General features: G+C 62.4%; 2 protein-coding genes across 4 annotated transcripts in view; both read right to left on the bottom strand.

Moving 5' to 3' along the window:
* Nucleotides 1-246: 246 nt before the first annotated feature.
* GPR153 (G protein-coupled receptor 153) lies at nt 247-11,029 on the bottom strand. Its single transcript, XM_044237016.1, has 6 exons — nt 10,863-11,029; nt 6,279-6,743; nt 5,486-5,915; nt 3,735-3,927; nt 3,013-3,197; nt 247-2,856 (listed from the first exon to the last, which is right to left on the bottom strand). Exons 2-6 carry the CDS (start codon nt 6,632-6,634, stop codon nt 2,206-2,208), a joined length of 1,815 nt encoding a protein of 604 aa, XP_044092951.1. The 5' UTR covers nt 6,635-6,743; nt 10,863-11,029; the 3' UTR covers nt 247-2,205.
* A 3,254-nt stretch (nt 11,030-14,283) lies between these two features.
* ACOT7 (acyl-CoA thioesterase 7) overlaps nt 14,284-25,904 on the bottom strand; it is a 92,979-nt gene continuing 81,358 nt past the window's right edge. For all 3 annotated transcript variants that reach the window (XM_044237018.1, XM_044237017.1, XM_044237019.1), the window contains exon 9: nt 14,284-14,469. In XM_044237018.1, coding sequence (XP_044092953.1) covers nt 14,371-14,469 — 99 coding nt within the window. In that variant the 3' untranslated portion in view covers nt 14,284-14,370. The remainder of the gene's footprint in view (nt 14,470-25,904) is intronic.

Here is a 25,904-nt window from a genome sequence, read left to right on the forward strand (position 1 = left end):
GGCCTTGGTGCCTACCCCACAGCTCCATCCCGTAGCTGCTCCATGCCGGTCTCACTCGCTGTCCGGGGGGCGAGGCGGGGCAAGGGGGAGGCCTGCAGTAGTTGCATAGAAAAGGGGCACCGGCCCAAAAGGTGGCACACTAGGAGGGATCCCAAACCCAGAGGAGAGACGTTTGGGGCAGCTGGCTGAGCAGTGCTGCTGTATCCTAGGAAAGTGTTTCCATTAAAGCAGCCTAGGAATGCCAGGTGCAAATTATAGGAAGTTTTTATTGTATCCTGTACAGAAGAGAAATGCTCAGTTGTCAAAAAACTACAAACGGATCCCTGGCTCCGGGTGGGTGGTGGTGTGAAGACAGGGCTCCTGCCCCTGTGAGCCCAGGTTCAAGCTGCTGACCAAGGCAGCCAATAGGCCCGGGAGGCTCAGGGAGTGAGAGAGGGAGCTCCAGGCCCCAGGTTCCTCCGTTTGGGGTCCTCCCTCCTTTTTATTTCTGTAAAACCCAGAACTGGAGGGACTTTGGGGTACCAAGTCTCCCTGCAAGTATTGCCATCGGATATGAAGTACACAGATTAAAAACCCAACATGACAAATGGGCAGGCCTGAGCAGGGGTGGGTGCCACAGTGGCCAGCTGAGATCTCTGCCCCCACATGGCCTGTTGGTCTTTGAAGGCACGGCAGCACTGGCCAGAGGCAGCCCCTCCCGTGGTTTAGGCCATCCCGCAGCTTCCTGCCTTGCTCTCCTGTGACTAGCTCATCCCTCCCCTAACCACCCCCCCCAACCCCCAGTGAGGGGCCAGGGAGGCCTCAGAAGCAGAGATGGAGCCGGTCCCCTAGGCTTGATCCTCCCAGAGGCCTCTTCTGGGGCTGAGACCCTGTCAGCTGGATGAAGAAAGAGGCCTGGCAACGGGCAGGAGAGGTGGGGAGGATTGGAGAGGGGCTGCACAAGGCAGACAAGCTCCGCGTTGGCTCTGGGATTTGCTCCAGGTTTCCCTGTGTGCTGTGTGAGACCATTGTGTGGAGGCGAGGTCTAGGAGGAGACCACCTCTGCATTTGCCCCTGTCCTTTCAGCTCAAGGTCACAGCTGTTCCCGGGCCTCTGCTCAGCCTGATTCTAAGGTCTCTCTCCAGGGAAGACCCAGCAAGCCCCTCCCCAACGCCTATGGCAAAGCCTAGGCCAGCAAAAGTCCTGCCCAGGAGAGAGAGCAAAGAGCCCTGCCCTCAGCAGGAACTAGACCTTAAACTGGGAACCTGGGAGGCCTCTCAGCCAGGACCCCTCCCCAGGGGCATCAGGATAAGGAAGCCCACTCTCCCTTGGCTTCAGTTCTTTCCCAGCACGGACCCACGATCTTTACGGTGGGAGTCCTATGGGAGGCTGGCTTGGTGAGAGACAGATGAGGGCGGGGACACTAACAATGGTTAAGGTGGGTGATGGCGCAGTGTTGTACTTTAGCTGGGGTGTGGGTGGGGTGAGTTCCTGGGGAGGCCAGGGGCACTGAGAGTGGGAGGCCTCAGGTGCAAAGGCCACAGCAGGCCACACACTGAAGACTGACCCCCACAAAGGACCCACAGAGGGCCCTAGATGCTCTCACACCCATGCAGGGGCCGGTGCACACCGACCAGAAGACTGCTCCAAACAGTCCTGTGAGTTAATATGGTCGCCTGCTCATTACAGATGGGAAACCGAGGCAGAACTGCTCAGCAGGAACACCTACTCAGAGAGCTTGTTTGGGCTCTGTAGACCCCTGTGCTTAGAGACCCTCTGTACCCTGCCCCCCGCGGGGGAGAGACAATTACAGTGCAAAGTGGAAAGCCAGGTGCAGTCAGTCCCATGGCTCCTGCAGGGCTGGGCTTTGTTCTGTCTGGTGGTGGCCTTCGTCCCGGGCTCCTTGCTGCTACCCCCATCCTCCCAATGCTGCTGCCCCAGGCTGGACGAGGCACATCAGGGCGTGCAGAGCCTGCCTTTACCCAAGCCCGGCCTCGCTCTGCCCCGTGATGCCATAGCCAGCAGCGGTCCAGGGCAGCCACCAACCCTCAGGGCGATGCCCATGGCTCAGTCACGCAGGGAGGGCTGGCACTTGGCTAGGCGCCGTCCGTGGGCCCCGCGTGGCGCCGCCCGGAACCCGGCCTGGGTCAGCGTGGCATCTTTGGTGCTTTGGTCCCTGCGGGCGGCCCGGCCCGCCGGGCGCGCGTGGGGAAGCGCCCGCAGGCCCTAGGACGCAGACCCCAGCGAGTCCGAGTGCAGCGTGACGTAGCCCGAGGACTCGGAGGGCGAGCTCAGGAAGCTGCTGGTGCTGCCGCCGCCCGCCGCGCGGATGCCCCCGGGCTCGCCCCACGACGCGCTCAGGCCGGTCCTCAGGGGTCCCGCATGTGCGTAAGCGGCCGGGCACGGCCCGGGGTTCCGCTGCGCTCCGCCGCCGGCAGGGGGCGCCGCGTCCTCACCCGGCCGTGCGCTGTGGACCCGGGGCCCCGGCGGGGCGGGCGGGCGGCGCAGGGCCTGCGGCTCGCTCTCGAAGGCGGTCAGCGCGAAGGCGTCGGGCAGCAGCGAGGCCGAGGCGGAGCGGGCGCCGGGCCCGGGGCGGAGGCGCGGGCTGCCGGGGGGCGAGTCGCGGGCGCGGCGCGGCCCGCCGTCGGGGGCTGGGGGGCGCAGCGCCAGCAGGCTCTCGGCGGAGCGGCGGCGGGGGCGGAACGGGGGCGCGTCCTCTGCGAAGGCCCGCAGGCTGCCGCGGCGGCGCTCCGGCCCGGCGGGCAGCACCAGCGCGGCCAGGTCCTCGCCCGAGCCCCAGCGCGGCAGGAAGGCGGGCAGCGGCACGGCGGCCCACACCTCCGCGTCGTCGTGGGAGAAGCGTCGCGTGGGCGGGACCTGTCAGGACGGGCGGGGTTAACCCGGGCGGCCCTCCTGGAAAACGGGGACCGGCGCGGGGCTCAGCGAGGCAAGGCCTTGAGGAGGGCACGAGCCTCCCCGCTCTCCCCACTCCCCACGTGAGCCCGGCCGACCGCAGCCCTGCCCTGCCCCTACCTGCAAGTACTGCATCTTGTTCTCCGGCAAGGGCCGCGGGGGGTAGAACTGGGGTGCGCCCCCCTCCAGGGCCGAGAGCTCATACTTGGCCATCCTGTCCAGGGCCGCAAAGTCGCCGCCATAGCTATAGTCGAGCGAGTGCTCCAGCACCAGGTCCGGGGGGATGCCGCCCTCCAGGCTGGGATCTGCAGGGCGCGAGCAAAAGATTAGGGCCGTGGAAACCCCGGGAGGGGGGTTTCCTCACTGTCCCCGGACAGTGGGTTCCAGCGACCCTCAGAGACAGGCATAGGGCAGCGGCCTGGGTTCAAACCATAACTGTGCCACCTTTTAGCTGTGGGACTGCGGAGAGCACCTGAGCCAGGTTGCTCCTCTTCTGCCATGGGGTGTGGTTACTGGGTGAGCTCCGGGGGAACTAAATACAGGTAGGGTCTGACAGTGCCCGGTACCTCGCAAAGGCTCAGCGGAGGGTAATGCTCATCACCAGGTGAGACAGCACTGGGGTCTACAGGAGGCCCCGGGGGACCTCTAAGGGTGGAAGTTCTGGGGAACGCGCTCGGTCCGGTGTCCACAGATACTGCCTGGGACAGTCAGGCTGGACAGGAGAATGTCCCACAGGACACTTAGGTCGCTTAGGGGTTCCAGCACATTAGAGGACGCAGCCATCTTGGTGATCCTGCTGCCCTCACCCGTCTCCCGGGGGCCCGCTCCCAGGCCGCCCTCACCATTGTCTGAGTCCTCATCGTTAGCCATGAGGGTCACGCACTTCTCCCAGACGGCCTTGAGGTCGGCGCGGTAACGGTCACAGGCCCAGAGGAATATGGGCAACAGGAGGGCCTGGGCCACCGAGCACCACAGCACACACAGCGCCATCCAGGGCGCTGAGGCGTCCGCCCGAAGGCTGCTGAAGCTCACCACCTGTGGGGACACGGCTGGACCTGGCACCTGGCAGGATCCCCGGCCACAGCCACCCTCCCCCCGCCCCGGCCCCCGCTTCACCTGCCGGAGGGAGAGGCAACAGACAGAGCTATAGGGTCCTGGATAGGAAAAAGCCAGAGTGCGAGTAGAAGGGCATGTCCACCAGGAGCTGCCGGCTGCGGGCACGAACAGCCAGAGCCCCGTGTGCACACGGACAGCCCTTCACAGAGTGCCTTCCCCCATGCCAGCCTCGTGACTGCCCCAGGACAGAGGTGGGGGCATGGCTTACCAACCCCTTTTGGGGAAGAGGAAACGGGCTTGGAGAACCAGGTCTCAAACTTCCCAGTTCAGGTACTTCTTTTGCCATCCCCATGCCTCTGTGGACACATGGCCTACCCTGGGGGCAGGGGTGGGGGCCGGGGCAGGAGGTCTAGGTCTTGGACCTCAGAGGAGACTCAAAGGAGTCTGAGAATCAACCAGGTAGGCTTTGGGTCCCTGCCCAGGGACCCTCACTCCTCCTGTCCCAGGATAGTTCCTTCCCCCACCCAGAGTGACATTTAATTATTCCAACAGAGCAGAAATGGGTAGGATACACTCATTGTACTAGTTCTGCTGTGTGAGCTGTGTGACCCTCTAAAAGGTGCTGAACCTCTCTGGGCTCAGTTTCTTCATCTGTGAAATGGGCCAAGAACATCCCACAGAGTGAAGTGAGGATCCCAGACACTGTGCCAGGCTCGCAGCATGGAGTGGGCTCCAGAAACTACACTCCCTCCATGCCCTAAAGAGAAGCTGGGGAGGCTCTTCTTCCACTGCTGTCCCCTTCTGGCTCTGTGTTTTATACATGCTCCTTCCCTCCATCAGCACAGGCTGGAGACGCGGGGCCTTGCTGCACACAGAACCCAGTACCTGGCAGCGGCGGTGGAGGGGGCAGGCTTACCAGGCCCTCTGAGAGTGGCGCCACCGCATCCCGAGTGTGTACCCTGACTATGAGGCTGCCACCCCACCTGCCACCTTCTGGAGCTTGTGTCCTACAGTAACTCCAAGGAGAGAGCCCTGCCCAATTGCTTGGACAGTTTCTGACTAATCCTTGCCCGGAAACCCCCCCATACCCCAGTCCAGACTTTTCAAGAGGTTGGGCTGGAGCCCTGGGTGCGAGGGCCCGGCTGCTGAACCCAGACTTCATATCTGGGCCAAGTGGCTATGTTCCTCCTCCTTCCACACCCTCTGATTCAAATGGGCCTCCCTCTGGTGAGGAAACGTCCCCTACAGTGTGCCAGAAAGACCCTGGGCTCCACATTCCCCTGACATGGGCTTTTATCTTTAGGTGGGTTATGGTACCCCTCTGAACCTCGTTTCCAAATCTACAGAATGGAGAGGGCGATAATGCCTTCCCCTCCTACCTCCAGGGACCAGATGAGAGGATTCAACCACCTGATACCTGGAGTGCGCCCAGCCCCAGGGCTGCCCAGAGCCCCGTCCCCCCAGAGGCTCACCCACCAGCACCCATGCCCAGCCCCAGGGCTGCCCCAGAGCCCAGTCCCCGCACAGGCTCACCCACCAGCACAGGGAAGCCCATGAGGCAGTCATAGATGATGACGATGGTGGCCACCAGCCCCGTGATCTGCAGCGAGGTTTTGGCCGGCTCAGAGCCATCGATGGACGAGCGGCGCTTGCCCTGAGCGTCCTCCACCACGATGGTGGGCACCGTGAAGGCGCGGTGGCCGGCCCGCGGCCCCACCTGCACAGCCAGCGTCTGGAAGAGGGCGATGGCGGTGCAGACCACGCCTGTGGCCACGCTGCCACCCACCAGCAGCAGGAAGCAGACGCCGAAGCCGAGGCCGATCTCGGCCACGATGAAGCGGCAGCCGTGGGTGTAGAAGCGCTCACTGGTGTCGTGCCAGCCAACGGCCGGCAGGGCGGACAGGATGAAGGACACCATCCAGATGCCCATGACCGTGTGTACCGCCTGCTTCTTGGCGTTGCTCAGCCTGGGATGCGGTGGGGGCAGGAGCGAGGGGTCACTCGTAGGGTCCTCCCAGAGCCCTGGGCCCCTAGTACCTCATTATCATGAAACGGCCAGCGAAGTGGGGCCTGTCCCTTGCCCAGGGGATCCTCCTGCAGGTGGTGGTGGCACATCCCTCCCGCCAAGCATTTCCGTGCTGGACACCGTGGACACGCCCGCACACACAGGCGTGCAGCCCAGAGAAGCCCCTCCCGTGCCTCTGGCCTGCCCGCAGCACAGCACAGGGGGCCGTTTCTGCACCCTGTGCCCCAGGGGCCTCTGTGCTCCCTTCCCCCGCACCCCCCCAGGACCACCAGGGGCCGAAGTGCGAGCGTGCGCCCGGGCTCACCGGTAGTTGACGGGCCAGCGGACCATCCACATGCGGTGGTAGGAGAGGGAGGTGACGGAGAAGCAGGTGGCCAGGGTGAGGGTGTAGAAGGTGGAGACAAAGACCTTGCAGAGGCCCTCATTCCACTCGTAGTCGGGGCGCTGTCGCCGCAGCTGCACCACGGCGTAGGTGGCGATGGGCACCGCCACGTTGAGCATGTGGGTGGCCGCGAGCGTGCACAGCAGAAACTCCAGCGGCTTCCACTTCTTCTGCTTGGCGCCCACGCTCAGGATGCCCCAGGCGTTGGCCAGGAGGGAAAGGCCGCCACATGCCAACCAGCCCACCGCACTGCCAGGCAGCCGCCGCTCATCACTCATGGTGCAGACGGGAGCTGGCTGCCAGCTGAGACATCCTCGGGGCCGGGGCTTGGCTCCGAGCAGCGGCGCTCACACGCACGGGCTCCGCGACACCAGGGACCGCGAGCATCTGTGGGGTTGGGGGGAGAAGCCAATGAGTGCTCCGAGACAGTCCCTCTAGTTGCGGCATCAAAGCTCCTGGGGCTCCCCTGACCTGCGTGGTCCTGGCTTGGACTGGGCTGCTCGGCCCTCCTCTCTACTCCAGGGCCTCTAGCCCATGTCCCTGGCACCCAGGGACATAGCCAGGGGTCCCCAATAAGCACGAACACTCTCCTTTCCACCCACTCCTGGCCAAGGTATGGAATCTGGGTTTGCTCCTGGGACAGTTGCCTCCTCAGGGAAGCAACCAGGCAGGGTCCCGGGGGGGCATTCTTGCCCCGGGGGCCCTAGCCCTGCCAGGAACCAGCACCCTCACCCTGAGTGTCTTGCATCTCACACAACCCAAACAATGTTGTCTGCAGGGCACATCAGGGCCCCTTATCTTAACTTGTCCCACTTCATTGGGCCAAATGAGGACATGCCTTGGCGGTGAGCCCCCTGAACCCCCCTGTGCAGTAGGGGCGACGTGGTGACCACTTCCATGGCCACCTTGGCAACGGCAGCCTACTTGGCCCAGGTCCGCCTCCTACTGGCTTTGTGGCTGGCAGGTCCCGGCGCCACCACAGGCTGGGCTCCCATTAAGTTCCAGCATATTAGCTGTGTGGCTTAAGCAAGGTCCCGGCACCTACATCCTTTGTAACAGGGACCATGATGATTCCTCCGGGGGAGGCTGGGGTGGACAGATGCCACGTTTTTAAAGCCCTGAGCTAAGCCTCGCGCACAGTGGGTGCTCTGGGTGGTGGTCATAGTTGTGCTGTGGGTCCTGGTCTTGCACACAGTGGGTGCTCTGGGGAGGCGACTAGTACTATGCTGTGGATGCCTGGGACAGCATGGGGCCTGCCTGCAGACGGCCAAGGGACCAGACCTTGACCCCAAGGAGCAACTGCCAAGAGCGTATGGCCATGAGCCCAGGACACAGGATGTTGAGCAGAACACACATGTAGCAGAGGCTCTCCGTCTTGCCAGACTGCAGGACTCTAAGTCCCTCCCACCCCTTCCCTGCCCAGCAGCCCCAAACCCCGCCCCTGTGCAGAACCCGGTGGGTCCCTCTGATGTGAGGCCCACAATAGGCCTCCGTGGCCATAGCCTGCAAGAGGCGGCCTGGGGAGAAGTGCAGTGCTAAGTGAAGGCCTACTGTGTGCCCTGCGACACTGGGCCCTTTTACTCTGGACCCCGTTTAATCTCACGGGTTCCAATCCTCTTGCATCCAACACCTTATTTTTTTGTTTTTTAAAGATTTTCTTTCTTTATTTGACAAAGAGAGATCACAAGTAGGCAGAGAGGCAGGCAGAGAGAGAGGGGGAAGCAGGCTCCCTGCTGAGCAGAGAGCCGATGTGGGGCTCGATCCCCAAACCCTGAGATCATGACCTGAACCGAAGGCTTAACCCACTGAGCCACTCCGGCGCTCCATTGCCTCCAACACATTATGAGCACCCACTATCCCAGACACAGCCATGAGATCCCCAGGGGCTCTTACCCAGCGTGGAATGGACAGGCCACAGCAGGGCTCTGGCTCTCCAGGCGGGGAAGCAGTACCGCTTGCTCTGGGTGTCAGGCGTCCCTTGTCTCATCTAGAGTTCTTTTGGTGTCTCTGTGGCCCGACCCCGCCCCCCCATCCCCAATACGGAAGGACTTCTCAGGGATGAGTCGCATTCACCCCTGTGCCCCTGCTGCGGGCCTGCCCCGACCCCTGACCAAGGGGAGGGGTGCATTCTGGACTACGCCAGTGCTCCTTAAGGGCCTTCTAAGGGGTTGGGGGCGTTCTGGAGACAGGGAAATTCCTTCCCGAACATCAGGCTTCTGCTTACAGAGCACCCTCCTCTTCCCCACCCAAGATCCAGTGTGGGAGGTGGGGTGGCCCCACGGGACCCTCCCCTAGCCATTCCAGTGTCCAGCAAACCTCTCGGACCTCAGCATACAGAGGCCACATGGGGTTGGGTAAAGAGCTTGCTAGACTCTCGCCCGCCAGCCAGTTACAAACTCAGCTGGGCCTTGTGCTTCTCCTCTGTGAGCTGGACATGATAGGATCACCTGGGAAGGTGCTGCAGGTGATAGACAAGCTCCGCCATGGAACGGAGCCAAGTACACAGTAAGCGCTCAATGAATGCTTGCCACGTGGAAGTCTGTACTAGAGCCCTGTGAGCTCACCGAGCTCTGCTGTCCCTTAAGGGCCAAGGCACTGAGCCTGAGGATAGACAGAGCCACCCCAAGCAGAACCTGGGACAGCCCAGCCTTGGGGCGAGGAAGCCTGGGGCATAGCAGGTTGGCTGTGGGGGCCCGTGGTGGGCAGACGCAGACACCAGTGATCTCTACGCTGTCAAACAGGAAGCTCGACTCGGTGTGCACCTGGTGGGCCAGCAGCTATTTGCACCCTAGGCCCTGGGCCCACTGGTGCAGGGTGGTGGGGAAGGGGCCACCGGCTGTCACTGGCATAACCTTTGACGGTGCCAGCTCTGCCCCCTGTCTGGCCTGTGTCTCACTGCAGGCAAAGGCTCTAGGTCTGTGGGCAGGAGAACATGCCTTGCCTGGAGTGGGAGCAAGCAGTGTGAACAGGCACACTTCCCAGTTAGTGTCCCCAGGGATGATGTGTGGTCGATACTGACATTATCCCCATTTTAAAGATAGTCCAGTAAAGACAGAGAGAGGTTAAACCATTTGCCCAAGCTATGAAGTGTCTGAACCAGGACCCAAGCCCCAGTTGGCTGACATCAAACTCCTGACCTCTCAAACCCAAGCCCAAACCCTAACCTTAACCCAAACCCAAGCAGGAACAGGCACTTTTGGTTCCTTGAGCTGAGGTTACCTTTCTCAACTCAGAGACCCCTGCAGGCTGGGCCGTGCTGTTCCACACTGCAGATGGGAACACTGAGGCTCAGAACCCGCACGCAGACAGGGAGGAAGTGCGCAAAGGGGTTTGGAGCCTGGGACTCCTGAGAGCGGCGGCGCTGGGATGGGGGAAGAAAGTCACTGGGGAGTGAATGCCGAGGTCCCCAAATGCACGGTGAGGGGGGCTGGCGTGCAAGAACTGGGAGACCCCCTCCTCCAGGCTGATGGGGCGCCCACAGTTCATTCTCCACAGGGAGCCGCAGACCCGGAGGGCCAGACCCCAGGCTAGGCTCCAGCCAGTGCGGGCCACACCCAGGTGTCGCCGCCCCCCACTGGGAAGTTTCTTCCGCCACAGGCTCCAAGCGTCCCCCCAGCATTTCAGGTCAGGGCTTCCCGCCTCGCCCAGATCCTGGAGCCCCTCCTTCTCCCCCACCCCGCTCCCACAACGCAGGGCCGACTGCAGGGCGTGACCCGCGTGGGACCGGGTCGGCCCAGAAGCCTCCCTCCGCAGGGTCTGCGGGCGGGGCCCCCGCGTGACGTCACGGCCCCCGGCCAATGAAGCCTCGCGGCCCCGGGGCTCTATTGCGCAACAAAGAGAACCCAGAACTTGAAAGGATTCCCCGGGCTCCAGGCGGCCTCCAGATGCACCGCCCAGCGCGCGCGAGGCCTGCGCCGCGCCCGCCGGCCCCCAGCTGCGCCCCGCCCGCGCTGCCCCTCACCGGCCCGCGAGGCCGGGCCCCGCCGCCGCCAGGGCGGGGCTCGCTGCGCGGAGCCTCCGCATCTCCGGCACGCCCCCCGCCCGCCACGCCCGCCCCCCACTCCCGCGGTCCCGGCTCCTCCGCGCTCCGATGCTCCCGCCCAACGCGGCGCGTCCCAGCCCGCCGGTCCCTAGCGGGACCCCCAGCTCTACGCAGCCCCGAGGGCGCGTCCGAGCTCCCACCCGGGGGCCGGACGCCCCAACGGGTTACTCAGCGTAGGGGGGTTGGCCCAGTACCCCCAGACTGGCCGTCCCCGCTCCCTGCAAGCCGCGGGGCCGGACCCGCAGTTGGGGGGAGGGGCGGGGGAGAGACCGAGGAAGAGGCCAGCCCCAGGGAAGTTACCCCGAAGGTCCCCAAGTCGGGGGTGGCGATGCGCGGCCCCTCGGACAGACCGTGAGACCAACAGACCGCAGGCAGCCCTCCCTGCCCAGAGCCCTCCCGCCGGGGGTCCTCCGTCCCGGGGTCCTCCCACCCAGCCGCGCTCGGGCTCGGGCGGCGGCGCTCACCCTGCATTCGGGCGCCCGGGGCTCCTGCTCGCTGCTCCCGCCTCCGGCTCCGGCTGCGGCTCTTGCGCTCCCCGGCCAAGCGCCGGCCGCCGGGGGCCGCGAGGGTGGCTGGCGGCGGAGCGGCCCGCGGGCCGGGACATCCTGGCGGCGCCGCCCGGGGCCCGCGCGTTCGGCTCGGTTCAGCTCGGCCCGCCGCCCCTCCCTCCCCTCCTGCCGCCGCCGCCGCCGCCGCGCTCGGCTCGCGCGGCTCTGCTGGCTGCGCTCGGGCGGCCGGGGGCGGGGGGCGGAGCAGGGCGCATGCCTCCGCACCGCCCCTCGGACCGCCCCGCCCCCGCCCCCGCCCCCGGAGGCGCGGCCCGCCGCCGCGGCAGTCTGTCCGCGCATCTGTCGGTCCTTGGTTCTCCCGCCCCTCGCCGCCATGGGACTGCAGCCCCCTACGGAGGGCGTCCCCTTCGTCGCCGTCTCGGGTCGGTCCACTGCCCCGATGTCGCCTCCAAGCCCACTGGGAAAGAGAAGGCCCAGAGCTCTGGGGGCTGGCGGGCCAAGGGGGCCTGGGGCGAGAAAGGACAGAGCGAACCTAGGGCCAGGGGTATGGGGGGCTCCTGGAAGCCTTCCCGGAGGAAGCCACATCTAAGGTGAACAATAGGGGTGGGGTGTGGAGGGGACGTGGGGCATCTGAGGATTAGCTCCTTCCAGGAACTGGGCAGTTTGTCAGATCAGGGCCTGGGGCAAGGAGGTGGAAGTTTGGGCCACTTAAGGATTCAGACTCATCCTGTATTGGGCAGCGCGGGTGGGGGGGTCCATACCACAGGGGTCCCAGGTGGTTGCCCTGACCCCCATGGGCTCAGAAATGTTCTCAAGCTGGAACCAGGACAACACAGCCGGGAGAGGCCAGGCCTACAACCCAGAACTCTTGTCCGCTCCCCCCAGGAGCAACCCACTTTACACTCCTGGAAGGGGCACAGGCTGCCACCCATAGACATCTAGAGGACATCCTATCAGTGTCCTTGACTTTGGGGGCCTCTGGAGATGGCTGGAGTCACAAGAGAATGATTGGGGGTATCTCGGTCTCCCATCCAGGCAGTGGACACTGTGTGTCTCCTCCCTCCTGTCTCCTCTAGATTGCCCGTGACCACACACCCTGGGCACAAGGCCTCCATCACTCTGGGCTGTTGGCACAGCCCTGCCCTTCCCGTGCACCTGGGAAGCATTCACGATCGCACAACCCGGTGTCTGGAGGAAGGGGGCCCCGTCCAGACAGGATCAGACCCAGCCAAATGCAGCCAATGCTGCCTGCACCCCTCCACAGCCTGGCTCCCGCCCTGCCCACTCCCCCCATCTCCACATCCCAGGAGCTGCTGGGGAGTCAGGAGCAGCTGTTAGGAGACCCCTCGAAGGCCTCAGGATCAGTCCTCTGAGACAAGAGTAAAGGTGTTTGTATCCAAAGCCTCCACAATGAAGTGGGGCTGGTGAACAGGGCGCCTTGGGCCATGCGCTCTGTGTATGTGGCTTCTGGGCAGTCAGGATCCCTAGTGAGCCCTTGGTGGAGAGGCAGCTCCCTGACCAGGCGGCCCTGGTTATAAATGGGCCACCAGCAGTGAGAAGCTGGCACAAGGAGGCTGGTCATCAAGTGACATTTCTAAGGCAAACATAGGCGACCCAGTCATCCCTAGCTTTAGGCCACTCTGCCGCCCCACTGACAGAGGGCAAACTGCCCCGGGCGTTTGGCTCCCCCGGCCCAGCTCACCCACTACTGCCCTTACTGGTGGTGTCCCTGCCCTGGGCTCAGCTGCCTCTGCGGGCAGGTAGGAATGGGCCTCCAGCAGCCATCCTGGAGGCCTTGTGCTAAATGCTGTTAGTCTGGGCTCCTCCCAGCTGCCTTGGGAGGTGGAATTTGGGTACCTGCCTTGCCCAAAAGCCGCACAGATGAGCAGCCAAGCCATGACAGAGAAAGATGTGGATGTCCTGGTGTCCCCCTTCCCTCGGGGAATGCAAGGGCTCAGGCACTGCCATTACCAGCTCCGATTTCAAGGACCATGGTTTGGCCAGCTAGGGCTGGGCTTTGTGGACGTCCCCAGCCCGGGCACCACCTGTGGCCTTCAGGTCAGCGTGGGGCTGGGTGGGGCTGGGGCGGCTGCGGGCTCTGCGGCTGCGGCTTCCTGGGCCATGTTCCCTCTCCCTGCTTCCAGGCAGGAAATAACCCCGTCAGCTGGGACTGGGCCCTGAAACGGATTCCGAAGCTCTTGGCGGCGTTTCTGCACGTCTGCAGATGGGAGATGGAGGGGATCTGGAGCCCCTTCTCTGTGGGCCTGAGGGAGCCCCGTGAGAGGCTGGAGCTGCAGGGGCCGGGCTCCATCTCCAGGCTTCCAGGATGAGCCCCCACCGCCAGGTGTGCTTGGTGGAGGAATCTTTCTCGGTCACGGGAGGTGAAGGATGGGCCCACGTTGTGGCCTTGGCGGCTTGTCTGCCCCCTTAGGGTGCTGGTCTGGGTGCACACACAGCTTCCCATCTCACACAGGCACACCCAGGGCCACAGACGTGCACGTGCGCACACACACATAGTCGTTCACTGGCACTATTCTCTCTGTCTCTCTCTCTCTCTCTCTCTCACACACACACACACACACACGCTGCCCCTCAGACCCCCAGCCCACAAGCCTTCCCAATAACCTGTTGGCCTGAGTGGCTGGGGGTTTCCATGACAGGCACAGGGGCCCTGGCACCAGCTGGGAGACTCCTTCTAGCAAAATCTCCGCCTTTATCCAGAAGGCCAAGGTGTCAGAGCTGCTTCCACTAAGAGGTGGAGGGAAGCCAGGGCAGGGCTCCTATATGCCGAGCATGCTCTGGCCGGGCAGGCTCAGCTTTCTCTGCGCATCAGCTTCCAGAGTCCTCGAAAGCACCTTCCACCTCCATCTGCAGGAAGGCCGCGGGATGCTCAGGGGTGGCGTCTTGCACAGGCCAGAGAGAGGGCAAGTGGGGGGTTGGTGCCTCCAGGCCAGGACATGGAACCAGGGCCTTGGGAGGGAAGGAGTGTCCTCTCCAGCCAGCAAGTCACCAGGCACACCCGAGATCTGGGGTACACACAGGTATGGGCCCTCACTGGCGGCGGGTGGGGAGGAAGGAGAGGTGGGCCCATGGAAGCCTCTAGCCCCCGCATCTGTGCCCACCAGGAAAGCAGTGCTCCCATGCCCAAGAAAAACGACCACCCAGGACCAAGGTCCAGCCAAAGAGCAGCTTTATTAGTGATGCTGGGTTCTACACACGCCGTAGTGTGCGCGCGTCTTCCCGAGGGACGCCTCGGCGGCAGGGACAACACGGGAGCACTTACACCGGAGTCCTAGAAATAAAGCTTTGGTGTGTAGGTTTTCAGGAGAGGGCACAGGTTAACACTGCAAGACGAACACTTCACACGACACCGGCTCTCAGTGTGGGTTGGGTTTTTGGCCAAGGGGGTGGATTCTACATGACTGGACTCTGGGGCCTCTCCGGGCCCAGCGTGGGGCGGCCCCTAGGGCTGGGGCTCTGGTCGACCCTGCCGTTTTGCCTTCATCTGCAGGTACCGCCCTTTGCCTTCCTCAAAGCGCTTCTTCTCGTCCTCGGTCTCGGGCTGTGGACCACACATGGAAACAGGCACGTTAGCAAGGTCACAGAACCCTGACTGTGGGCCCGGAAGCCCCCTACCCCCCGCCACCCCCCAGGCTCCACTGGCCACCTGGGGCTGTCTGGATGCTGGCCTCAGGACCACCTGGGAAGGAGTTCCTAGGGATGCAGCATCACGGGTACCCCCACGCCACCCTTCACGGCAGGTGGGATCCCAACCCCAGCGCCTCTTTGATAATGAACTTCAGCGGGAGATGAGAGGTGGAAGGGAAGGCCTAAACCAGGGCTGGGTGTGAGGAAGGAAAGAGGGTCCCTGCTGGGGACACAGTGTTTGGTCCACTCCCAGGGAATGCCAGCTGCTCAGTGTCTGCCCCAAAGGGAAGTGGGGACAAGCACTGTGCTGGCTGTGTCACCTTGGGCAGGCCACTTTATTGTAGCAGAAGCAATAGTGACTGCTTTCTGGGCAGGGAGCCCTGGACGGCGCTGATGACCAGGAAGCAGCTCCTTGGGTCCTGATCACCCCTTCTCTGTCGCGTTCTTCCTCTAAGCAGCCTAGGAAGCCATGTCCCCATACTCGGCGGCCGGGAGGCGGGGGGACGCAGAGCCTACTGACCAGAGGGAACTGGCCGAAGGCGGGCTTCTGCCTGCCGTCCCGGCAGGATTGTGAACCATGCCCCTATCACTTTTAAGAGTGGTCTGGTCTGGGGGCGCCTGGGTGGCTCAGTCGGTTAAGCATCCAACTCTTGGTCTGGGCTCAGGTCACGATCTCAGGGTAGTGAGATGGAGACCGACGCTGGGCTCCATTCCCCAGCACGGAGTCTGCTCAAGGCTTCTCACTCTCCATCTGAACCTCCCCACCCTCCCCCCGCTCTCAAAATAAAATAAAATAAAATCTATAAAGAGTGGCCTAGCCTGGCCGCTAAGGGGCGTGGCCCAGGCACAGGTCACTCCCTGAGGCCCCAGCTGGCCCACGCCCAAGTTCTCTCTCGCCCGCCCTGCTCAGGAATTCAGGTTTCAAGAGCTGCGCTGATTCCTCTGGGACGTTTCCTTGCGGTACTTCGAGGGTGACTGAAAGCCAAAGAAACGAGGCAGTCGCCCTTCATCCACAAAGACACCAAGCCCCGGCGGCTATTTTCAAGCCCAAGTGTTTTACAGGCAAATGGGATATTGGCAAGAGAGAGAACAATCAGCCGGAGGATGTAATGTCAGTTTCGACCAAATATTTCCTCCCCCTCAGCCTTCTCAGAAACTGTTCGCTAAATGTCACCAGGTGTAAACTGTCAAAACCTTGTGGCTTGGAGCCACAAGGGTATTTAAAGAACTCGGATCACGCTCCTTCTAGTGGTTCTGGTGCCTATTTGAAGAGTGTTCGGAGCACACGTGGCCAACGGTGGCTTTCCAAGATGCTTTACTGAGGAAGGCCCTCCTGCTGTTCTGGTTCCATCCCTGGCTGACTTTTTTAAAAATGAAATTTGAGGCCATGCAATTTGACCTGAAACAGCCCAGCGAAACAAAATGTTCTCTCGGTTAGAGCGGGTGGTGCTAAGGGAGAGCATCCTGGGGGCAGGAGGCCAGGGGCCTGTCCCTGTTGCTGAAGGCACCCCGCGAAGACAAGGCCGCGTTCTGCGGGGCCCAGCTTCTGTGCAACCCAGGCAGAGCTGCTTCCAGTTTCCGTGTGCGTAAATCACCTGGGGGGTCTTAAAATGCAGAACCTGAGGCAGGGGGTGTAGGGCCCAGGGCCTGAGACTCATTCCTAACAAGCATCAGATGATACGGTGCTGCTGGCCTGGGGGCCGCTCTGAGCAGCAGGGCCCTGCAGCAAACGGGGGACAGCCGAGGGGGCCAAGAATGCAAGGTCAAGGGCACGAGGCTGGGACAGTCTTTTTTTTTTTTTTTTCTTTTGCTCCCTCTCCCCTGTGGAACGTGCTTGGCGTGGTTGAGGGGACCTGTGGCTCCCATCCATGTGCAGCCAAAGGCCAGGGCTCAGGAGAGTGGCATGGCTGGGCCCTTCTTCAGGGGGAAGGAGGGGCTGCAGCCTGGCTTCCCGCCTCCTCACAGAGCTGACCAGCTCATGGGGAATCAATGTGTTTGGGTCCTGGAGCTGGGAGACTGGCTGAGGGGGAGAGCATGGGCTGGACCTGTGGAGGGTCCTCCAAGCCCCGCCAGCTGCCAGAATTTCCATCCCTGGAGCGGGAGAAAGAACGCAAAAGGTTTGGAAAGAAAATAATTGCTCAAAACAAGAATGTGAGCCTGGCCTGGGCGAGGCTGTGGGGTGGACTGATGGCCACCCAGGCCGTCTGCAGAGCCCACCAAAGCCAGGGCCCGAAGGAAGGGGCCTTTCTGGGTCTCCAGCCCACCAGTGTCTCTGGAAACCGCAAACATGAGACTCACACGCGCATCTTGGTCCCCAATACCTGGGTCACCAGCCAAGGGCTCCCAGAGCTCCGAACAGCAGGGAGGGGTCCAGAGGAGAGCAGTAAATGGAACTGTCATCAGGGGTACCCTAGAAGATGGGCAGAAATGGCCCACTCAAGTGGTGCCTGGGTGGCTCAGTCGGTTACACATCAGCCTTCAGCCCAGGTCGTGATCCCAGGGTTCTGGGATGGAGCCCCACATCAGGCTCCCTGCTCAGTGGGGAGCCTGCTTCCCCCCACCTGCCCCACCTTCCTCTACTCCTGCTCACTCTCTCAAATAAAGAAAATAATGTTAAAAAAAAAAAAAAAAAGCTGATCCTGACAGTTCTAGGAAATGCCTATACTTTGGTCAGCGCCACCCACCCTCTGGAATGGGCTGGCCTGCCTTGGGTCCCCACCACACTGCGTGCCCTTCCTGGACGGGCCTCTTCATCCTGCCCCTACACCAACCAGCCCAGCTGCCCCTTTGGAGCCAGGGTAGGGGGACAAGCCAGGCTGGTTTGAACCGGGCTCCTCTGCTTACCATTGTAAGGTTCACAGACTCTCATATATTCTACTCCATAAGAGCCCCAAAGTCGGGACACCTGGGTGGCTCAGTTGGTTAAGCAGCTGCCTTCGGCTCAGGTCATGATCCCAGCGTCCTGGGATCGAGTCCCACATCGGGCTCCTTGCTCGGCAGGAAGCCTGCTTCTCCCTCTGCCTCTGCCTGCCATTCTGTCTGCCTGTGCTCGCTCTCTCTCCCTCTCTCTCTGACAAATAAATAAATAAATAAAATCTTTAAAAAAAAAAAAAAAGAGCCCCAAAGTCCTCTCAGCTGTCCCCAACAAGACAGAGAAAGAAGACCCCCCCCCCCAGCCTCAAGTCGGGGCCCATTTATACCAAACACACAGAGTAAGCACGTCCACGGAGACAGCACAGGTTACTGGTGCCAGGGGCTGGGAACAGGCGGACAACTAAGGGGCGCATGGCTTCTTTTTGGGCGGATGACAATGTTCCACAATGGACCGTGGCGATGGTTGCACAATGGTGTGAACAAATGAACCCCTGCCGGCTTGGACACTCTGAACGGGGGGGGGCTCTACAGTCAGTCCGTCATTATATCTCAAACCCACCAGAGGTGACATGCCTCCTCACAGTTCACAGAAAGCCAGAAAGAAGGTTCAGCATGGCGGGATGCCTCCCACCCCAGACACGGCAAAGGCAACGCTCCCCAAACCCCACCCAGGACTTTCTCTCCAGCGGCCTCCCGGGTGCCACTCTGGGCCTGGCACAGGGACCCGTCCCCGGAGCTGACGCTCCAGCCGGCAAGATGGAGGACAACAGGCAGATTATGCACGGTGGGAAAGGTCAAACAGAGCCAGGGGGTCTCGCGGGACAGGTGCCAGGGAGGCTCCACAGTGGGGAGAGCAGCGGGTGGGCTCCAAGGGACACAGAGGTCTGCAAGTCACTTGCCACCAGCAATGGCTGCTGTCCTCCCGGTCAGGTCAGGCAAGTAGCAGAGCCAGGCCCATTGGGCAGAGCGAGCCACCTCCTCTGTGCAGTATCCCGATCTCCCGGGTCCCTGTGGATTCGAGGAGCAGACAGAGCGCCCAGGCCATCTCCAACCCCAGGCCTCAACACAGGGGCTCCAGGAGCCCCCAGGTAACACACTGTTGGGGCGAGCATCAATCTGGATGACCTTCCGAGCCCTTTTCTCTCTGAGCAATGCTGTGATTACGAACAGGAGCCTGACGCTGGGTCATTGGTCCTATAGTGGCTGTGAAGACAGTGGGGCCCCCGGCCAGGCCTCTACGGGGCAAGGAGCTGCCCAGAGTCTAGTCCAGCGGAAAGAATAGTCAGCAACAAAGAACGCCGCGCCCTCTGCTCCTTGAGAAGCACACTGAGCTGTTCGCAGGTGATGATGAGATCTGAGCTCTGTTTCCAGCGGCCCAGCGGTGGGGTGGGCAGGGGCACCCATGAGCAATACCGGGCCTGTGAGGCTAACTACAAGGGGTTCTTTCTTCTCTTTACTTTTGCATATAGTTGAACTTTTCCATCATTCAAAGGTAAAAAAAAGAAAAACCAACTAGACCCATCAGGGCAACTGCTGGGACCCCTTCTCCCTTCCCAGGTTACAAAGGGCTTCCGGTCACACGCAGTCAGTCGAGGGGCTAAGTCCAGGGTTGGAGAAGACCTGCTCCCCCCACACCGGGCTCTAATGACCATCTAGCACCTTTCTTCCGGCCAGAACACCTGCCGTGTCCTGGGCTCACCCACACGGGGGACGAAATCCCCCCAACTGCCCAGGTAAACCTCCTGCAGCGACCAGCCCAGAGCCTCCTGCACCTTCTCCCACGTGGGCTGTGCCCAAGGCATGGACGTGGGGTTAGGGACAAGGAAGTTCTCTGGGCAAAGGCTGGCAGGGCGTGGCCTGATGCGTGCCAGGACCACATCTGCCCGTCGGAGTCTACACGACAACCCGGGGGGCTCTGAAGTCACCAGTTTCCTTCTCCCGATGAGGACGTGAGGCGCAGACACAGCTAGGGACTTGCCCAAGTGGCAGCTGGTCCGCAGCACGGCCTCGACCCGGGCCTGGGCGCTGCTGCTGGTCCGACTCATTCCATGCCAGTGGGCTCTGGCCGGCAGGCTTAGCAGTGGGGAGAGGGGGTGATGGCGACCCTGTGGTGTGGCCCTGGTGAACGGGCTGGGGCCTGCTCTCCCAGAACAAGCCTGGAGCCCACCTGGACTTGCAACGGCTCAGCCCCTGGGCCCTAGCCCCCAGGAGTGAAGGTGTCCCCTCCTGTTGGCGCCGGCCTGCCAGGGGCCCAGGGTCAGGGGTGCTCTCCTATCCCAGCCCCTCACTCCGGCCTTGGAGCTAGCCGCCTCCCCAGGGAGCTTCTCAAGTCCTAGCGGAGAAGGGCAGATGTGCCTGGCCTCTCCCATATGGCTCAGGTGCCAATGACTGTCGCTCCCGTGAGCGTGACACCAGGGGCTGTTGGAGCCTGGTTTACGGAGACCCCGCCAGCAGCCGGGTGTCCTCCAGGTTCCACAGACTCGAGCAGACATGGCCCCCCGCCTTCTGTTACATTTCGGGGAAGTCAGCGTTGGGGCCCCATCAGCCCCAGGCTTTCCCCTGATGCATGAGATGCGCTCTCGCTAAGCCTAGCCCGTCAAGGTCAAGAGAGAGCGGCGGGCAGGAGGGTTCGTCTGCACAGCACGTCAGAGTCTGGGAGCCAGCGCCGCCGGGTCCTGCTCAGGGCCAGGCCTCAGGTGGCGAGCAAGGCGCCGGCACCAGTCCTAAGGAGGCGCTCCCCCAGCCCCGGGGCGGTGCGCGTGCAGGTCACACCTAGCGGGCCACCCCTCGTCCCACATGGCTATGACAGTTCCGTCCAGCATGGCTTTCTGGGGCTCATCCTCCGGTCAGGTCTGAGGCCCAGCCTCCACCAGGTTACCCCTGGACAACTGTAGCCATTCGCCCCACAGTGGCCAACAGGCCACCAGGGACTCTAGAAGCTTCTCTCACTGGCTCAGTCCATGCATGAGCTGAGGGGGGCCGAGTCCAAAGTGCAGGTGATTCTGGTCTACGCTGCCAACACAGACACAGTAAATTCTAGCGCTGCTTGGTGGAGGGAGAAGCCATACCCAGTGCCAACGTTTGTTCGAGATTCCACAGCTAGCCCCGCTGACAAGAGCTCACACCGCCTCATGCCGGACATGGAGGCAGCCAGCCAGCCGCAGGAGGACAAGGCCCTTGCAAGGCCTCCGACAAAGGAGCCATGGGGCTCGTGCTCGTGCTGAATGTTCTGGGCTCCATGAGCCCCACCAGGCCCAGGAACGGGGTTTGGTTGACACCGGGGCCACTGAGCATCCACCCAGGGAGTACCGCGTGGCCCGCACCCAGTTGCCCCAGGAAATAGTCAAGGGCTCGTCGCTGCCCCCTGCAGACAGCAGCGGGCAAGGCAGCGTCTCGGCCTCCGCAGGCACAGTCCCTGCCCTGCGGGCTGCAGGACACTGTGAGTTCCGACCGACCAACGGCCCTCCCCGCCAAGTGACTAAGCGGGGCCACCCCTTCCCTGCCGGGTGTGAAGCTGACGGAGCCAGACAGATGGCTGCCTGCACACGGTCCCCACCCACGGCCCAGCTGCTGCGTCCCCACCTCCCGTCTCCCTCCACCCGGCTAAGTAAATAAATACAGAAGTTGTTGGCCGTGGCTGTTTTTAATGGAGGGCTGAGGGTGCTGGGGGGAAGGAAAAAGCTCCTCCATGGGAAATCACATATGCTTTCGGGTGCCCAGGGCTGTTGGCAGGGCAGGGGGCTCTGGACCACAGGCCAGTGTCTTTTGATGGCCTGAGCGCTTGCTCGCACCCTTTGTGGACCCTGGCGCACCGCTTCCCACAGGCACGAGGAAGGGACGTGGAGGGGTGGCAAGGAACCCAGGCTCTGGGCTTCAGCCATGTGGCCTCAGGGCTGGCCCCCCTTCCCAGGGCAAGGCGTTTTCTGTTTTCTGACGTGCACAGCAGTCAGGCCACGTGTGCACGCGTGTGCGCCCAGGACACGTTCACGCTACACACAGCCTCAGAGACAGACTCCGGTCTGCCCACCCGCCGTGCGGCCCAGGGAGGAGGGCTTCCCCGGGGGTCCTTGTCAGGGAGCTAGGCCTCTGCCACCTCACCCCAAGCCACAGAGAGCCGGGGGGCAGAAGCGTCCCCGCCCCCTCTGCTCTGGCGGCTGCAGGGGCCTCGCATCGGCGGCCTCTCCCTCCCTCCTCCGGCTCCCCCTGCCAGCTGCTGTCTCCCGGGCTCCCTGCCCCTGGAGGGAAGCCCGTGGCTCGCAGAGCCCACAGTACAGACAAGATGTTTCCCAGTTTGCATTTTCTGTGCTGCGAGCACACACATTTGGAGCTTGGCGCAGAGGCGAGTGACTAAGTCCCACCCTCCGCAGACTCAGTAGCTCGCCCTTTCTGTGATTAAGGAAGGCTGGTGCGGAGAGGGTTTCCCGTCGTGACAGAACCGCTTCCTGCGGGCCGGAGGGACACAGACATTCTTAATTAGGAAACCGCGCGCCCGCTCCAGTCTTCATAACGTGAGACAGGAGGGGCCTTGGGACAATTGTGCCGGCAATTAGGACGTCTTCTGATGACTGGGGCCATTCCACGCGGCCTGGCAGGGACAAGCTTGGCATCCGGGAGCCCTAGCCTGGCAAGCAGCTGTGTCCCCAGAGCGGGGCTCCACCGGTGACCGCGACCTCGGTGGGTGGGGCCGGGCACCTGGGAAGCCGCTCACCGCCCTGCCCGAGGCACACACCAGGGCCAGGGGGCTCATCGCGGCGGCGGCTCCAACAGTGAGATCGCTGTGGAACTGATCTGCTGTGTGGCCGTGGACGCCCCTAGGAGAGGCCGGCAGGAGGCTGAGGGGGCGGCAGGGAGCGCGGGGGGCTGGGGAAAGGCAGCGAAGGGTGACGGTCTCCGGTAGAGAAGGTGAAAGAGGACTCGGCCCTGCTGGGTGGCCTCTCAGCAGCTTCTCCCAAGGCGTCGGGGATGAGGGTGGGGGTGGGGATGGGTCACAGCACGTGCTCCTGGGAGCACTCCGCCACACCCGTACAGGGACAAAGATCGTAACAGCCACATGCTGAGGGCGGGCCTGGCCAGAACCTGTGCCCTCACTTGAGCCCCCCACCCTGTGTGGGGGCGCACTGTGCGTCGAGTCCGTCTTTCCTGTCCTGGGTCTGAAGCTGCACTGTGCCTGGGACACAGCGAGGACCCAGGGGACATTTGCTGAATGAACAGATGATCAAACCAACGGAAGATCAAACCAAAAAAGCAAATAACAAATTGGTGTGGTCTTTGTGCTAAAGCTTCAAAACCAGTAGTTTTGCTCAGTGGACACATGGTTAGGCATCTCCTGTCACCAGCAAGTCCAGAGCTCTGCCCATTCGGGGTCTCCCCAGGAGCCTGCCCCGGTGACACAGGTATGGCTGGGAGCGGCCCGCACACCGAGCCAGGGATAAAGCCCCAGAAGTAGCACTTCCTGTCCTGCTGGCAAAGCTGACACGCTCCCGTCTGTGTCCACATGCGCGTGCGTGTGTGTGAGGGGAGGCTCTTCCGCATCCTTCTGGCCACTGTGGGGGTTCCCGGGGCCTGTTTCTTCCCTGCACTTTTGGCTACACTTTGAGTACCGTGTCCCTGGATTCACAGGGTCTTTGCCACGGGACTTTGCAGAGAGAGCACGGTGCCACCGAGCAGCGGTGTTTTCGTCCGTGTCCAGGGTAGGCGGCGCCGCCTTCTGCCCCAGCAAGCCCGGGCAGGAGGGTGCCCGGCTGCGAGCCCCGGGCTGGGTCCCCACAACCTGCCCAGGCCTCTCCCCTTATGACCGTGCAGGGTGACCACCGCAGAACCGGGGCGCCCTGACCATCTGGGATCCCCCTTTCCGCTGCACCTTCTGCAAGTCTCAGCCACGAGCCTCCCCTCCTGCAGCCGCCTTCCAGGCACCACGCAAGGTCAGGCCTAGCAGGGCCCTCGGAGCGCCTGCTGCTGGGTTGTCCCGCTTTACAGAAATTAGAATAGCAAGGGCGCACCAGGATTTGAAAACGCGGCAATGAAGCAACCAGACAGGTTGTTCATGAGTAGAAACTGCCAGCATGTTAACAGGAAAATGGGTACTGTTGGTGCCATGGGCCTTCCCCCTTATGGACGTGAACTGGGTGGGATCTCCAGAGCACGGGCTGTACCAGCGAGAGAGGCCGTTACCCAGTGGTCAGGGACACAGCCGAGTGTCCAGGGACACGTGCAGGCAGGGGCTGCACCCCGTCACCCACATCCCCTGGGGCACCCACACCCCCGATTCTCACCAGACACTAAAGTTCCCAGCATGAACCACTCAGCTGACAGGAGCATTTCCCATCACGAGACAGACTTTCTGTGAAGCACCCAGAACCGAGGGAGAACGGATCACTGGGTCAAGAAGCTTCACGAACAGTGTCATCCTGGACTCACCCCTGTGCAGGACGGCAAGGAGGGGCGGCATGGCTCTGTCGGTCGTGCGGCTTCTCGCCCCCTTCCAGGAACGGCATCAACCGTGTTGCACCACGGCGCATCTGAGTTTCTCAAGTTAGGAAATCATTCTGGCCCGCTGACGCATCTCCCCATGCTGGGGACCCTGGCCACGACAAGCCCTGTGTAGGGACGCGCTGTCTTACAAGCTGGGGGAGTAGTTCCTCTTGCCACGGTGGCTGTGCAGAGCAGGCCTGGCCACGGTCAGCAGAGTGGCAGTCTCCTTGGTGGCTGAGGAATGGGGCCATCTGGAGGACCCTAGCCTCTGCCTTGCCACATGTCTGGGCTCAGGCATGGGTCCAGAGAAGCGGGGGGCTGGTGGCTGGTGAGAGGCCCCGGATGGCTCCAGTGGGGAAACTGAGGCTCAGGGTCCCACACTTGGTCCCCTGGACCAGAGTTAGCCATCTGGTTGCCTGTCTGTGGGATGGGAACCCTCTCCCCTGCTTCCCCAGGCCAGATCCAATAGCAAAGGGGAAGTAGGTCAGCATTCCATGGACACCCCAGCTCCTTAGGACCAGACTGTGGTCACTATGTGTACCTAGACACCCACCCCACCCGACCCTTCCCAGGTGACAGGGAATGGCCATGCATGTGCACAGGGCTAGGCGGGCACCCCCGGGCATCTCGAGTGGGTGCTCAGTAAGCATGAAAATAACGTGCCTTCCACACATGTGTTCTCACGGTGCTCCATGTGGAGCTCACGGGCTGGGGTGGGCCTCGTGCGAGAAGGACAAAGGGACAGCTGCACCCCTGATTTCCTCGCCACCTCCCATTTCAACCTAGAAAATACTTCCAGACCATTTCATTGGCTGAGACGGAGGCCTCCGGGTCCAGGCCCTGGTCTAGCAAGAAGTGGGTGTCTATAAGCATTGGCCAAAACACTCTGTGACCAAGACCCTCCATGACGGGGCAGGCTCACTGTGGTTTGGGTTTCCTGGAAGCAGAGCATTCCTGTTTCGGCGACACTATACCTGCTGCTGCCCCCACGTGGGCCTCAGTTCACAGGGGCAAACATTCCTTTTCCAAAAGATCCACAAAGTAATGAAGGGCTTAAACCCTGTACCACCTACAAGCCTGGGATGGGCTCCAGGCTTCCCCCTCAGCCCAAGGGGCCCTGTGTGGACCCACATCACCCTCACAGGGCGCCAGGACCCCTGCACTGCTGGTGCCTCCGTCCTCACACATCCCCCAGGTGGCCCTCCAGGGCAGCGGCACCCAAGACTCAGCCAGGGCATGGGAGGCAGGTGGGCGCCCAGAACAGTGCCGACTCCGTCTTTAACACACACAATGTGGTCCTCACGCCCCTGGACATGAAAAGGGGCTAGAAAAAGTCACCCACAGGGCGTTCCAGGACCGACCTGAGACCCTGGAGGTGTCCACCCTGTCTCTGCACTGGCCCCTTTTGAGCCGTGCTCAGCGAAATCCGGGGCGTGTTTCTACCCCCCAGGTCAGAGGTCATGGCCGCAGAGAGGCCTTCAGAGAGAGGCAGGGCAGCCGGGGGGCCTGGGCCTGCTGTCTGGACCAGTAGCCTGGCTCCATGCTCCGCACTTGCTTCTTCACTGATTAGCCTGGAAAGTGCCAGCAGCAGCTGGCCTCGGCACAGCCTCCCCAACATAAAATATTCATCAAGAAAAACTCCAAACAGCAACGCTGCCTTCCGTGTCAGCCAGGCCCTGGGGATGGAAGCTAAAAATAGGCAGGAGGTAGAAGAATTGCTGACAACGGGGGGCGGGGAGGGGAGGAGGGCTGAGCGCCCCCCACGGGCACAGGCACGCTGGCGGTGGGGAGCCCGAGTGTGCTTGCGGGGGACAGATGGTGTCCAACGGGCAGTCCTCAAGGGAGTATATGCACAGGATGAGCCAAAAACCTCTCTGGGGAGCTGCCCACCCTCCCTGCCAGAGGCTGGGCCCCAGGCCACCTCCATGAAGAATCAAAGACCATCTTTAATTAGCAAGCCGGAGCAGCCCGGATCAGCGTGTAGCCGGCCGGCAGGAAGACATG

The sequence above is a fragment of the Neovison vison genome, chromosome 2, assembly GCF_020171115.1.
Source record: "Neovison vison isolate M4711 chromosome 2, ASM_NN_V1, whole genome shotgun sequence".
Lineage (NCBI taxonomy): Eukaryota > Metazoa > Chordata > Mammalia > Carnivora > Mustelidae > Neogale > Neogale vison.